Source organism: Falco peregrinus, chromosome 8, assembly GCF_023634155.1.
Source record: "Falco peregrinus isolate bFalPer1 chromosome 8, bFalPer1.pri, whole genome shotgun sequence".
Lineage (NCBI taxonomy): Eukaryota > Metazoa > Chordata > Aves > Falconiformes > Falconidae > Falco > Falco peregrinus.
The window spans coordinates 52,946,583-52,961,244 of record NC_073728.1 but is presented as its reverse complement, the minus strand read 5'-3'; the positions used below and the strand labels follow the sequence as shown (position 1 = coordinate 52,961,244).

Sequence of the window (14,662 nt, the reverse complement as noted above, 5' to 3'; positions counted from 1 at the left end):
TACATACCAGGGAGTAAACTGGCTGTGATGGTAACAAAGGCAAGAAATTGAATAGAATGCGATCAATTCTAGAAGAGACTGAAACGATAACAGAGATGTCCCTCCCACTTCTTTGTTTTTGTGCTTCTGAGTCCAGGAGTGCTGATTTGATTTACTTGGGTGCTGGACTCTGAAGAGACAATAGGAAATAATGAGTTCAGAGAATTTGTACTGCGCCTTCAGCTTGTGGAAGATTTGTTCAGTGAACCTGAACTAGGCACACATCACTAGCTCAATTAGCATGAGCATGTTTCTGCTTTTCCTCTCCAGAGCCTTGTTTACAATTAACAGTTTGGACTTCTTTATTCTTTTAATAGAAATCATATTAAAACTCTGTCCATGTTTTTTCCAACCTGAACAATTCTGTGATTACAGTGAGCATTTTTCAGTGGCATGGCCACCTTGTGCCGATATTCCACCAGCTGCTTGTTCCCTTCTCTGTGCCAATACTTGCATTATGCCAGTACAGCTGTTTGTGTGATCAGGAGAAGAACTGGGTCAGAGCACTGATCCAGCTGAAAAATACCTTTTTATTTTATCCTTGGTGTTTTTAATTCAAATCATGCCCTCGCTCTGGTTGTTACACTGCTACATAAATAGTTATGCCAGCACAAAGCAGGAGGGGGGTTCAAGGATACTTGAGCAACTGAAGCAGCACTGTCATATCCTCAGGCTGCTCTCAGTCCCTCAGTGGTTTGCAGTCAGGGCTGGCTAGTGAAAGGGCTGCGTGGTGGTGATGGTGATGATGGTGGCTTTCATGTTCCCCTCCTCCCTCTCATACCTCCTGTTGTACCAGCAGGGCCTCACTATGCAATTGAGACATTTCAGAGAACCAAATCAGCTGAAAACTGATTAAACCACCTGAAAACTAAACGCATCTTTTTTTTTTTCCTTCCCCTTAGGTTTAGTTTTCTGTCTTTTTAGTTGCCCAAACCAGACCTTGGTAGTCCCATTGAGTAGCACTCGGAGATGGGAAAGCCAGCCAGGGGCAGCACAACCAAACACTTCTTACAGAAGCTATGCCAGCTTGTACAGCTTGAATGAATCACTTGGTTGTCTTGCTCTCTGGAAACTACCTTTCTGGAGATCTAAATGGCGTAAAGGTTTTCCTGGTAGAGTGTTTTGCCAAGAAATAATAAAATTTCTTTTTAGGGAGTCCCAGAAATACTGGATTTTTGGAAGATCTGTGTCTTCCTCCCCTGCAAATGTTTCTATCTGAGCTTTTGGTAGCATCCTTTCTGTCCTGTTTTTGTTAGGCAGATCCTACCCATCTGAGGCGAGGACCAAGTCTGTACTGTGTCACCTGTTGAAGTCCTGTAGAGCTGGCTGGTGCATTAAATATTTGGACTCTCTACAAGCATTAGCTTTTCAAGAATTCAGCCAGTCTTGTTGGTAATTGCTTTTCTACTGCTTATGGGTTTAGAATAGTAACACCTAGTACTACATTAAGTGGATACTTAATAAGGCAACCTTATAATAGGACTCCCATGGAATTACATATTACATTAACACCAGATGAGTTCTTTCTGAATTCATTATGAATGATTACCCTGAATACCAAAGGAATTATTAATCATTAGCCATTTACTATGGAGGGTTACTGAATAATTGCCAGATACAGCTGTTTTAAGAATTTACAAGCCTTCCTGATCAAGTTTCATTCTGAAAGAATCATTAAGTGTAACTTTCTTTTCACTAGAGAGTTCCTACTTTTATTTTTAATCTGTACTCCTTGTTCAATTGCATTCCAGTTCTAAAAGCACTTCAAAGATAGTCACTCAGCCTAGCTCATTCACTAATGGAATTACTTTCCTTATCTCCATTTTGTCTTTGAGTGTATCTCAGTTGGCTTTATACAACACATCTGAAAGGTTAATAAACTTTAAAGCATGCTGGGAGACATTCAAGGGCAGGGTGACTCTGACATGACAAAAAGATGCAAAAGCATTATGTTTATGACTTTGTGGCAAGTAAATTCTGAAAGTAAAGATATCCAAGGCCTTTGATTTGGTTTCTGAAAGTTCCCTCTGTTCCTACCATCGTTTGAAGACTTAGCTGTTTTGCATATCAGAGGTAGATGACTTGGGAGACAGAGGGAATTAACTACTTGCTTTAGATAAACTTTTCTTTTGGGTATAAGCATCCGCAAGAGTTTTGCTTCTTTGACAACTTATTCATGCTGACTGTCTACAACAGCACACAGTTGCAGCTCACGTCATCCTGATTAAATTCAAATAGTGTTGAGCTTTTCTGCATAATTTCTCATTGTAACTAGTAGTTTGATTCCTGCCCATGGTCCTGACAATATACACTCTAATATGAGTTTTACTGTGTGTTGATGTTAGATCAGTGACTCAGGTTTCAAAGTTAGGTAAGCACAGCTGTGAATGCATTTTTGGGTTGTTTTGGGAGGGGGTTCCCCACTCAGCAAGACAAATTCAGTGTAAAAAGCCTATGTACCTTTAGACCTTGCATAATAATGTTATGCCATTTCCTTGTATTCTGCCTGCAAACAGTGCTGCTCTGTCTAAGCGTGCACACCCTTATTTATGTTTATGACAGCTGAATCCATTCAGTGGGTTTCACAAATGCCAGACTGCCACAAATAGCATTTGCACATTAAGTTGCATTCATTAAATTGTGTTGAAGTTAGTTCAACTGTAGATGACTCCCACTGAATTCAGGGGAATTCAGTACTTGGCTTCTGATCTGTAAAGTTTAATTAAATCTGTATGAAGCAGTCCTGTGTCCTGTTGATTGCCGAGATAGCAATACAAATGTATTTGTGTTTAAGCAAAGGCTGATACTATATGCTGTGCCAGTGATGCCATAAACCAATGCTTTGGAAATCCTCTTCATTTAGAGCTGTGTCCCAAAATGAAACATATGAAGATAATTTCTTGTATAAATACTGATATATTTTTATGTGTTATATAAATGATACATTTAAGATGACTCTTTTTGAGCTAATTATAACCAGCTCAGGGTGGATTTTTTATTTTTTTTATTTTTTTTTTTTTTTTTAGTTAGAGAATGAGGGGATCAGCAGTTCATCTTGGAGATTCAGCTGTGGCATGGGGCTAGCTGCAAACCCAAGCATGCTCTCGCTGAAGTCAGGGGTTTTACACAGGTGAGGTGGGGGCTCAGTGTAGGACATGCTGCCTGGCATACAGGCCCTGACCGTTGGCCACCAGATGGCAGGCACAGTCTCCTATAGAATAATTATATGTTCTTTGACCTACATAAAGAACAGCTGCATCTTTCTCCATTAAAAATGATAGATAGTGCCAAGTACACCGAAGATAATGGCCGCTTTCCGAAAGCTGTTTTCAGGTTTTACACCTGAAACTTTTTATTCTTTTGCCTTTCTCTGTTATGATTCTCACCTTGTGCCAAGGAAATTTCTTTTTCCACTTGACTCAGTTATAGCTGTTAATTCAGTTGGATTTGAACTGAGTTCTGTTAAGCAGAAGTATTAATATAACCAAGGCTTTTTGCAGCAGTGTGCAGGCCATATGTAGTAGTAGTTGGAATGGATTAAATATACATAACGTATTTTAAATGCATGCCTAAATAGACGTATAATTTTAATTTATTCTTTTTTTTACTGGACAATTCTGGAGTTCTCTGCACCACTTAGTTTGATGACCAGCCCACCAAGGATGAAGCACTGCTGTAGAGGTACACAAGAGCAACATCACATGCTCACAGCTCTGAAGAGTCAGGGAAATCACAAATTGCAAATGCAAAATGTAAGATCACTAAATGGGTACTGGTTTTAGCAGAAACAGAAGAGATAGGGACTTGGATGACTAACCTTAGCAATTGTGCAAGTGACCATAACTTCAGTAAAGTTAGAGGGCCTCCATTCCTTTATTCTTGGAATAAACATTGTCCTTACTCAGTATTTGGAAGACTACTTAATGAAATTCTTCATTCTCCAATGCGCTATTGAGTTTCATTACATTTTATAACAAAAAAGGCAGGAATGAAAATAAGGATTTATTTCAGAGTAAGTGAGTGGAAGCATGGCTGCAAATTCAAAATGCACATTAAAAACTCCTCTGCACAGACAGGTACAGATGATGGCACGTTTGCTCAAAACTTGTTCTAAACTGAGTCTGATCCTGAGCAGCCAGGTGGAGCAAGCACATTTATTAACGCTATGTAGCCTTTCCTTTATTGTTTGGATGGATGTTTGTAACCTGCTCTGGAACTCTCATGTACAGCCTAGCGTACAGCTCCTCAGAGGTGAATAAACTCTAGTGTGTGGCAAGAGTGACCCACCCAGTGAAATAGTTATTCATTGGTAATTTACTGTACTACACACTGGCCTTATGCCCACTACATTCCCACTGCAGGCAAGCTCCAAGTATTACATAGTTGTGTAGATATCAGCATTTTTATATCACGTCACAAGAAAGCCATAAATTTAATTTGATCTTTATATAGAGAGAGAGATCATAAAACCCAAGTACTGTTCATATAATCTGATTATCTTTTTCCTGTTTCACAGAACTGAGGCATTTTTCTTATCCAGTTTGATCTATCTTTCAAGGTCCACGTAGTGTTACTACACCAGTGCTATTTCCCCAAAGAAGTTTTATGTAAACAGAAGAGTATGGCTTGAGTTCATTTACCTTCTTAGCAAGTTTGTGAATGTCTCTTTGGAACACTGAGAGCCTCGTGCAAGCCAGAGGCCTCCAGTGCTCAGCTAACCTGAGGACAGCCTCACTGGTCACCCACTCTCCAAGAGCAGCTGGAGATGGACACTAAGCCAGATGGAGAGGGCAAGGGTCTTACCTGGAGACCTGTTCAGCCGGTTGTGCTAAGCAGCTGTAAAGATGCTCACAGCCCATCAGTAGAGCAAGTGTAAAACTCCCTGGGTGACTGTTTGAAAGTAAACGGTTGCTCAGAGCTCTCATTTGCTTCTAAGCATTTGTTTATTATACGAATGTTTAAATTAATGTGCTATCCTGTGGACACTGGGTTAATGCCTGGACTTAGGATTTCTTACTGGCTGCATCATCCATTCATTCTATCATAAGCTCTGACAGGTCACTTTTTCTCAGTGTTTCAGTTTTCTCATGTATGAAATAGGCTTGATGATCCTTTCCTCTAAATGGTATTTTTGAGTCTGTGTATAACTGAAATTACTAGGGTTTGTGCTTCAATTAATGGCATGGAGTTTACACTGCTGTAGCTTAACTGGTATCTGCTTAGCTTTACCATAGCAATAAGAACTGAAGCTTCTATGTTTGTGCAACCACCTCATTGTTTTCCATGCTTAATGCAGTTTTTCTTTATATAGATAGTGCCTAAGCATCTGGGTCCAGCTGATAAAGAAAGTTTCCTTTTCAGTTGTCTGCTCCTGCACAATTGGTCATTGAGTTCAGCAATCCTGGGATTAAGCTGAAAGAGTTTTAATTAAAAAACAAAGTGTCAAATATGGTTGCAGGATGGTCAGAATCATTTTACAGACACTTTTAAATCAAAAGTGCAAAGGAAACATTGGCGGTGAAACAAGTTTCTCGGTTCCTTCCCTGAATCTTATGTATTTGTAATTGATACAGAAACCCTCAGTTTTGTCCTTTTCTCCCACACTCCTGTGTTTTGAATGCTAATCACAGGACACGGAGAACGTTCACAGAGGGAAGGTATATGGCTCTCTTCTATTTCAATATGGAGACATCCTTTTAATTGCGTGCAGACAGCAGATGGTATGGCTTTTGTGGCATCATGAACTCCAGCACAATTTTGTCAGCCCCTGCACAGCATGGTACAATTTAAAGCTGAGTAAATATGGGGAGAGTGAAGAGTTAGGGGTGGAAAGGCAGTAATTCCTAGGACGTTTGTCTCATTTTTATTTTACAAATTGACCGCGATTTTGTTATGCTTCACTCTTGTTCACTTTCTGCATCTGTTCTAGAAGACTGCTTTCCTGCCAGGAGCATCCACCCAAACAAAGAGTTTTGAAAGGATTGTTGTCAACTTCAAAAAAATGCATTGCCATTTGAAAGTTTTGTGGTTTTTTGTATAAGAGGATCTAAGATTTTGAAGTTACTTTCTCTCAGACTTCAGAAGAGGAAGTAGGTAAAACAAAAAACAAAACAGAAATAACACAAATTCCCAACTAATAAGCATAAGATAAGCTTTTTTTCCAGTCCACAGATATAATCTCTCACAAAACTGATTCAGAATTTTCTGAAGCTTTTTCTGGTCAGGAAATTCTTTTCTATTAGAAATCCCTTTCTCGCCTGATTCAGACTTCTCACCCATCAGTGAGCATATTATTCTGGAATTCTTCTTATTTTTCCATCATTTTTTGCAGTTTTGAAACTGCAAAAATATTCCTAAGGTAAGAAACATTGTCCCGCTCAAACCTCATATGCCCAGTGTATTCTGTAATTGGTTTAAAGGTGGTATGACTTACAGACAACAGAGGCCTTGTATAAAAGCAGCTTAGTAAGTAAAACAAAAAATTAGTACAAATTAGAGAGGATTTTTTTCATTGAGTTGCAACCTGACAAGTAATATGCCATTAAATATATACATATACATAGCAAATATGTTTTTCAGTTGAATAAAACCTTAACCCCCCCCCGAGAGGCACTGATTTTACACACTGGTATGCTGCTATAAAAGTTTGGGTACAGGCTGGCTTTATGTCTAGCTCCTCTTGGAGTTAATGCTGGTATGACATAATGTACATCCAAGTCCCGAATCCGTGAGGCTACAAGACACAGCCAGTCCGTGGCCGTACAAGAGAGGACCCGTAGGAGGCAGGGTTCACTGGAGGCACCAGTCTGTCTCCACTCAGTAGAGCAGTTGCAAACTGCACTGCACCTCCAACATGCAGCGTTTAGAGCACTGGCAGAGAGAGTGTACAGCTGACTGTGTGAACTCAAATAATATTGCTAATAAACTTGTTAGATGTAGCAGTGCTTCTAATTTGTATAGTGTTACAGTAACAGTATACATGATTTATGATATTGAAGATTTTTCTGGAGTTTCATCGTAATACTGAAGTTTGCCTCGTTCTCTGACAGAGCAGAGTATAGATAAGTCTATTAAGAAGAAATATAGAAACGGTTACACAGAATACGTTAATTTGAAAGTATATCAAGGAGAGCAGTGGTGAAGTTTAGTGTACCTTTGTTTCCCATGTTTTTAATCACCCAGCCTATGTTCCTGTTCTTCTGATCAGCTTCTTGACTCTAAATAGACATATTCTTGCATTAGCATGTGAGATTATGTTAATTTCACTTATGAAATTGAACCCACTTTGCATATAGCAAAACTTGTTGAACACTGTTACATGTTTCTCCAGACTTTTATAAAACTGGAGAAAAATAGATTTTTATGTTCCTTCCTAAATGTATTATTTTAATAAAATAAAATTCTAATCTATGACACCATTTCACATAAATCCTAGGAATGTTTTTGTTCGGATTAAAAATTGTTGGTCTGTATCCTCAGCTAGTGGAGCTATGCCAATACATAGCAGCTGGGAATTTCCTACCCTGCTATCTGTGTGTGGCATTGGAGTCATTAAGCATAGGACATCTCCTGTATGCATTCTAAATTACCCAGCAGACTCTTTGGCTTTTAACATATGGTTATCTTACATAAATCAGAGTTCTGCTTTTCCAAAATAAGTGTGTTTTTTAGTACTTTGTGCAAATACTTGCTAAGCAATGCAAAGCATTGTTTGTCTCTTGATATTAAATAGGGCATGGGAATATGGTGCCACAGACTAATCTAGTGTACTTTACCGTCCAAGGAGCGTGAAATATTTCAGAATTCTTTTTTCTGTGTGGAGATAAGGTAGGACATGTGCAGGTGCAGTAATTTACCCAGAATCTTGTCATGGCTCGTATCCCACCAGAATTACTTAGAATATGTACAGCTTCTTTCTTATTTTCATATTTTAACTAATATAGGGTATGCTTCCAAATAGAACAAGGCTGTGATCTCAGGACACTGTTTTGAAGTAATTTTCTCCCTGTTTCATTATAAATGTTTTACCATTATGCCATCCTGACTGCAAAATCAGTGGAATCTTGAAAGTAAAAATATATCACTTTGTTTAAATATGCACTGAAACGAAAACCGAGCTTTTGTCCTTGATTTCTGCTGATCTCCAGATTATTGTCAAGGATGTATAAGTGAATTATAACCTTGAGTTTCATACAGGTCAATGGTATCGGTGCTAGTGACTCATGTAGGTCATAAAAGTATATTTCCAAGGGGTGTGGGTATAGGTGGGCTGAACAGCTTGGGCTGGTTTATAAAAACAAGGGCCTCAAGCCATCTGCACTTATCCATTCTTCTTTGTTCCAGCTGCTATTCTGCTCTAGCAGCCACATCACCAGGGCAACATGGCATTTGCAGGCAAATACGAATTTGAAGGCGATGAGAACTACGATGACTTCGTGAAGAAGATTGGTAAGCATGTCTTGGGTTGTAAGTCTTAAAGGTTATCAATTCGTTAAAAATACTTCTTCAAAAAAAGCTTTTTTACTGAAATGTGCTGAGATCAACAGGGGCTAAGACTGGTAGGAGTGCTCTGCACTTCAGCAAGGAGATTCATTCTTGTAAAGCACTGTCAGCTGCAGGAAACGGTCCTGTTCTACAGAAGCAGTATTCCTTTTCAGTGGCAGCAGAATGAAGGGCCAAGATGTTTGCAGCATGATGATTGTGAATCGCTTTTTCTGTCCTTACTATTCATCAGTGGGAGCATAAATTTAGTATGAAGATGATTGTCAAAATCTTACAGGAACAGCTTTCTGTGAATGCTATCAGAAGACTGTGCAAACCTTTTTTCAGAGATTACCCTGTAAAAGCTCTTAGGGATGCTATGATCGGTGTGCGTAAATTCAGTGCCTGTGTTCATTTATTTAAAAAGCAATAGCAAATAGTAAATAGGTGTATGCAGCTATATATCAAAGGCACAAGTTCATATACATTTAAATTCCACACATCTGCATGTGTAGATTAAGCAGCAGGAAATATTTGTATATGCTTTACATCTATGCATTTATCCTGTGTGTCATTCCTTAGGGAAAAGAATGCAAGACCAAAACTTACTATTTCAGGAAATGCATTGGTGTGCCTATATTTTCCTTTAAACCACTGGTATAAACTCAGAGCTTTGATACTGCTGTAAAAAAAAAAAAAAAAAAGAAAAAAAAATTCAGATGCTCAGACACCAGTATTTGAGAATAAACATACCATTGGCATGCTTCCATTCAAATACAGCTGGTAGGCTATTAGATTTTATAAATTGTATGTTTGTATTGATTAAGGTCTCCCCAGTGACAAGATTGAAATGGGAAGGAATTGCAAAATAGTCACTGAGGTGGTGCAGAATGGAAATGACTTCACCTGGACACAGCATTTCCCAGGAGGCCACACCACGACCAACACATTCACAATCGGCAAGGAAGCAGACATGGAGACAATGGGTGGTAAAAAGTTCAAGGTAAATTAATTTAGCTCTTAAGTTCTACACTGTCTCAGTTATTTTTTTAATTTAGGGTGAAAATCAAATCTGTCTCAGGGACATTTTCCTTAAATGTTTTTTTTTCATCTGTCATAGCTTAGAAACATACAATTTTGCCCATATTTCTTGATGCCTCTAGCAAAATATCTAAATCTGGTTTTAAAGAGAGCTAGAGCGTCAGAACTGTACATACTAATAAAGAACAAGGATAGAGTGGCAAGCATCTACTGGTGTCGCAATTCAAGCAAACAAAATGCTCATTAAAACTCTCAAGAGCTGGTTGGCAGCTGTGTCATTGTCCAGCAACTGCAGCACATTCTGAGGGAGTGCTGTGGGCCCGAGCTCTGCCCGTGCCTACCTTGTGACGTCAGCTGTGCTTGAGCCTTAAACAAAATGCTGTGTAAAGTGAAGGGGAAAAAATAAATTTCTCCATGTCCTCCTTCCTGTTGAAAAGTACAGAGCAACTTGCAGCTTAAGCAGCCTCTAGTGAGACCTAAGATTACACCGTATCGATCTACTCCTGTCATGGACAAAATCTGGATACAAAACCTACCGTAAAATGGTTTAGTTACTTAACTTACTCATTTCTCATATATTTAAAGGGATAAGACAGTTTGGGACTGCTAAACTCTGCATTTGTGAGGTGTCCAGAACCCTACAATAGATTACTGTATAAATGCTTTATACATATTAAAGAGTCAGGAAAACCAGCAATTGCATCAAGGAGCTGTGACAAACTGAGACAGCAATAGCACTGCATGATTTCCAGAAGGCTTCTTTACTCACACCTTTCTGATTACAAGAGGAAAAAACCTCTTTGGCTTTGAGGAATCTTTGTGAAACCTAACAGACTGAATAAGACACAATCAACTTGGTCAATTTATTACAAACATAACAGTTTTGAAATACTACAAATTTGATCCTCTTCTTTTTGGCTCTGGCAGTCCAAAGCCTATTAGATAACTAAAGATGGAGGCAGAGTAGATTACTTTCAGCAGAGAAACCGCTGCATTTTATTATAGTGTCACTAAGTAATATATAAACTAGTAAGGTGGTTTTCCTTGTATCTGGTAAAAAATGTCCACTCATCTCTTCATTTTGCAAATTACTTTTTTCTCCTCTAAATAGGACTGGCTTATCTGCATTACTAAAAGTGTGGGCAAGACTGGCTTTGTGATGGAACTGCGTATCGAGTTTTGGCAGTCAGCTGAGCTGCTGCCGTATTTGTGGTCTTCATAGTAGCATCTGGCATACTTCTTCCATATAGAAGCAGCTCTTACAGCAATTGGCACATATTACAGTATGAAGGCACGGCTGCAGACTGTGCAGCCATGTTCACCTTTACTTAAATGAGCAAGATGAATTCTAGTGTAGTTAAAGGTATGAAGCTTCAGGATCTGGACTAAAGATTGGCATCACTTGTCCACAGTGAGTTTTGTAACTGCTTGCAGGCAGGTTATTAGTGTCTGAGAATGCTACTTCAAAATTAACTCCTACAATCATGCCTTTTCTTTCACTGTCAAAACAAGAGAACCACGTAAACACTGAGGACGGAATGACAAGCATAGCCTGTAGTCAGATCATTTTTAGAGCTATAGATGAATATTGTGTACGTATTGTTAGACGAACATTTTTCTATTTAAATTGTGAACATTTAAGAACTAAAGCACAAGAATTTGTCTTGTTCATGAAGCTTCATGTGTAAAGAACTTCTACTTTTAAAAAAGTAAAAACTTTAAGCATCAGGTGTACAGATCTTTACAGTGTATCTGATAATATAAATGCCAGTAACCCCAGGGAACATCAACCCTTTCTCTATTACAGGCAACTGTTAAAATGGAAGATGGCAAAATAGTAGCTGATTTTCCCAACTATCGTCATACTGCAGAGATTTGTGGAGGAAAGCTAGTAGAGGTAAGTTCTCAAATATCCAGGTTATTTTATAAAAAACAAAACAGAACCCTCAAGAGCAGCAGGCTTAAAATTCTGAGCTTAGAAAAAATCTTTAGATAAAGCAAAAGTTTTAAATAACTTTCTTCTTCACTCGATAATCTTCTAGTGCAGATTTAATCCAAAAATTAAATGAGCAAACTTTTCATCATACATTTTTTATAAACTTGAAATGTAGATCTTGCATCTTAGGCGCAGACACACAGTTTTATAGCTGAAGACTGGAATGTTCGGAGTGAAATATTCCCAAGCTGCCATGCCTGATTGTATTCACTATGCCTATGCTCCAAGAACAGAAAATAATATATAAAAAACATTTCACCTACTACTTTGTAGAAAGTTAACACTTTGTTTCATTCTTGGAAAACTATCTAGCTGCAGCTCCTCACAGAATTTCTGTAGAACTCTTATTTCCTTAGTCTTACCAAAAAAAAAAAAAAAAAAAAAAAAAGGAAAGAAAAAAAAAGAAAGAAAAAACCCCACCACAAAAGAGGCTGGATTTCAAGTAGTATCCTATTTTATGAACAAAATGGCAATATAGCTTTGGAAGATTACTGAAACTACAATACTTATAGTAAAACCTGTGAAACAGATAGGATTGCCAAACATGATGATTTCTGATTCTCAAAAATCCTCCTGAATTGACTTATGTCCATGCCAGTTACGTATGTCCGAGTGCATCTTCACCAGAGACTAACCAGAAGTGTTACTCTGTGAATCAACAAGGGACACTCACCCTTCCTGAAAGTAATAGTGTCAATTGTTTATTGCTTTTGGAGAACACTTATCTCGTTTGTCTAAAAAACTGAAAACTTGGGAGTTGGTGAAGCCATGTCTAACTCAGGATATGTTTAAGTTATCCCTAAACCCCTGTTCAGAAGTTGTGCTTTTTGTGTAAGAATATTTTTGCACTGTGTATTTCAGACTTGCCAAGGACATTCAGCTTATTTTCTAGATAGGCCTTCTACAGAAGGGTGAATGCTGCTTTGGTAAAGGACAGGTTCTGTAAGCCAGTCAGCACGTCTTTTCATTTGTAACACTGGAGCTCTAATTACACTGTTCAACCATATTTTTGTTTGTTCTTTATTCCAGATTTCTACTACTTCTGGTGTAGTCTACAAAAGGACCAGCAAAAGGATTGCTTAAGGCAGTAAAGTCAGTCTTTTCCAGTGCACTGAAAAACAAAGAACAGGACAAATAAACAAGAGTTTTGATTGTCTTTCCCTCTTTCTTTGTATTACAAACATGAAGAATTGTTTTTCAGAGTAATATTATCCTCAGCATTACTGCTTACCCCATTCCTAAAGATCTGACAAATACTCAGAAAATCAGAAGATGCCACAAATCATTTAATGATGCTGTCCAGTCTAAGTATTTCAGGATATGATACGTACTTGACATATTCAAATGTGGTCTACCACATGCTTAATAGAACCTCTATTCAGTATCTGTCTAGAGAACAGGACAATACTCTGCCCAAAGCGTACATCAAAATGCAAGACCTGATGAAAACCTTTTGCCCTATTGCTGGTTGGAGGACAGAGATTTAGGAGCTTGAAAACAAGAGAAAATTTAGTTTATCACTAATTAAAAGATATGCTTTCATACTGTTATCATGGCTTTCTCATTCTCATCAGTGTCTCTTGATGTCCCAGATTCTTAGAAGACATATAAGGTTTTACAGACAGACTTCTGTGGGAAAATGTGGAGTCTTATTTTCTCAGTGCAATCCTGTTATTTACATAGAGCGCATGTGAAAACCTGTTTTCTTGAACACAGGAGGAATTAAATATAACACAGTTTTTGCATTCACTGTTCCAAATCACCTCTGGCCAAACACAAAGCTTTTCGCTTTTCAGGCTCCTTTTTCCAGCTGTCTTGCCTTCTAGATCCACCTAGCTGCTTGCCCTCACAAGCTAATCAGAAATGAGAATTATAACTAGGGCATGTGTTTTGTGTACACAAAGGTTCACTTTCTGATGGGCCTATATACATGATTGATGATCCCAATCACTTCAGCTATCTTGCATTAAAAAAGACTTTTAATTCCTTTTTAATGTTTTCCTCAATAGAGCTTGCTAAGCTTTCCACCTGCAACAAGGCTTCATCCAGACTCCATCAGTTTACACAAAACAGGCTGCACATGTCTTATGACTAGTTGTTGCACAATATATTACTTACTCTGTGTTTCCAAGGCGAAGTGTAATGCTGAACTCTTCTTAAACACAAGTCAAATCTGAAACCTGTTCAATCTTGAGATGCTCTTTTGGTACTTGCAACAAACGTATCTACTGATTTAATAGAATTTTGTTGAAATTCAGCCTCTTCAGTTATATGAGGTCATGTTGAGAAGTAATAAGGGATCTCTTCAGGCTTACCCCTCATCTGAGTTCAAGTCAGCCAGTATATGCCTTTGCAAGTAATTATGGGACATCTTAGAACACTTGGATTTAGAATGTGCCCATCACTTTCAACACTTAACCAACTACACAGAATGACTTGTAGAGTTACACATAAGTAGATATGGGGCAAGTGTTACGTGAAACTAAAGCTCATACTAGAATTAAGGGATGGTGGTTTTGTCTGAACCATTCACACCCACAAGAACGTGCTCTGAAGGAGATGATGCTGATACCTGATGATTCCCTGCTTTGAAAACAAAATGAAACCGGCCAACACAAATTCCAGTTCTAGAAGCAACAACATTTAAGTGTTATGCAGTTGGAACACTTTGTTTTCACATTCTGCAGGTGATCAATTAACTCCCCATTATACAGACAACAATGCTTTGAAAAGAAGGGTGGGATTTTTATCTAGGCTCTCTAGAAAATATGCAAGGGGTGCTTTCACGTGGGGAAAGAAGCATTGCTGTCTTTTCAACTGGAGGACATTCTTGAAATCGCAGTACAGAGAGAAAAATAAACGCCCCTTAAACAAACAAAACAAAAAAAACCCTTAGGCAAAAATTATCACTAAGAATCCATCAGTGTTTGGCCCACATTTGCTGGAATCTAGACTTCTCAGTAAAAAATAGCACTAAGCTAAATTTTATTACACCTATACGCTTTACCAATGAGTTGATTATACTGATCAAAGAGCATTATTTCAGCTTTAAATTGTTCCCTACAGTGTGTAAAACTTGCTAAAACAAAAGGACCAAAAGTGGCT

General features: G+C 38.2%; 1 protein-coding gene across 12 annotated transcripts in view; it reads left to right on the top strand.

Annotated features, from left to right (window-relative positions):
• FABP6 (fatty acid binding protein 6) overlaps positions 1-13,097 on the top strand; it is a 46,331-nt gene extending 33,234 nt beyond the window's left edge. For 5 of the 12 annotated variants that reach the window (XM_027778739.2, XM_055812848.1, XM_027778737.2 and 2 more), the window contains 5 exons: positions 5,969-6,132; positions 8,383-8,487; positions 9,348-9,523; positions 11,369-11,458; positions 12,587-13,097. In XM_027778739.2, the coding sequence (XP_027634540.1) occupies positions 8,421-8,487; positions 9,348-9,523; positions 11,369-11,458; positions 12,587-12,640 (387 nt within the window). In that variant the 5' untranslated portion in view covers positions 5,969-6,132; positions 8,383-8,420 and the 3' untranslated portion in view covers positions 12,641-13,097. The other 7 variants (XM_055812847.1, XM_027778738.2, XM_055812844.1 and 4 more) reach the window with 3 other exon arrangements.
• The last annotated feature ends 1,565 nt before the right edge of the window (positions 13,098-14,662 follow it).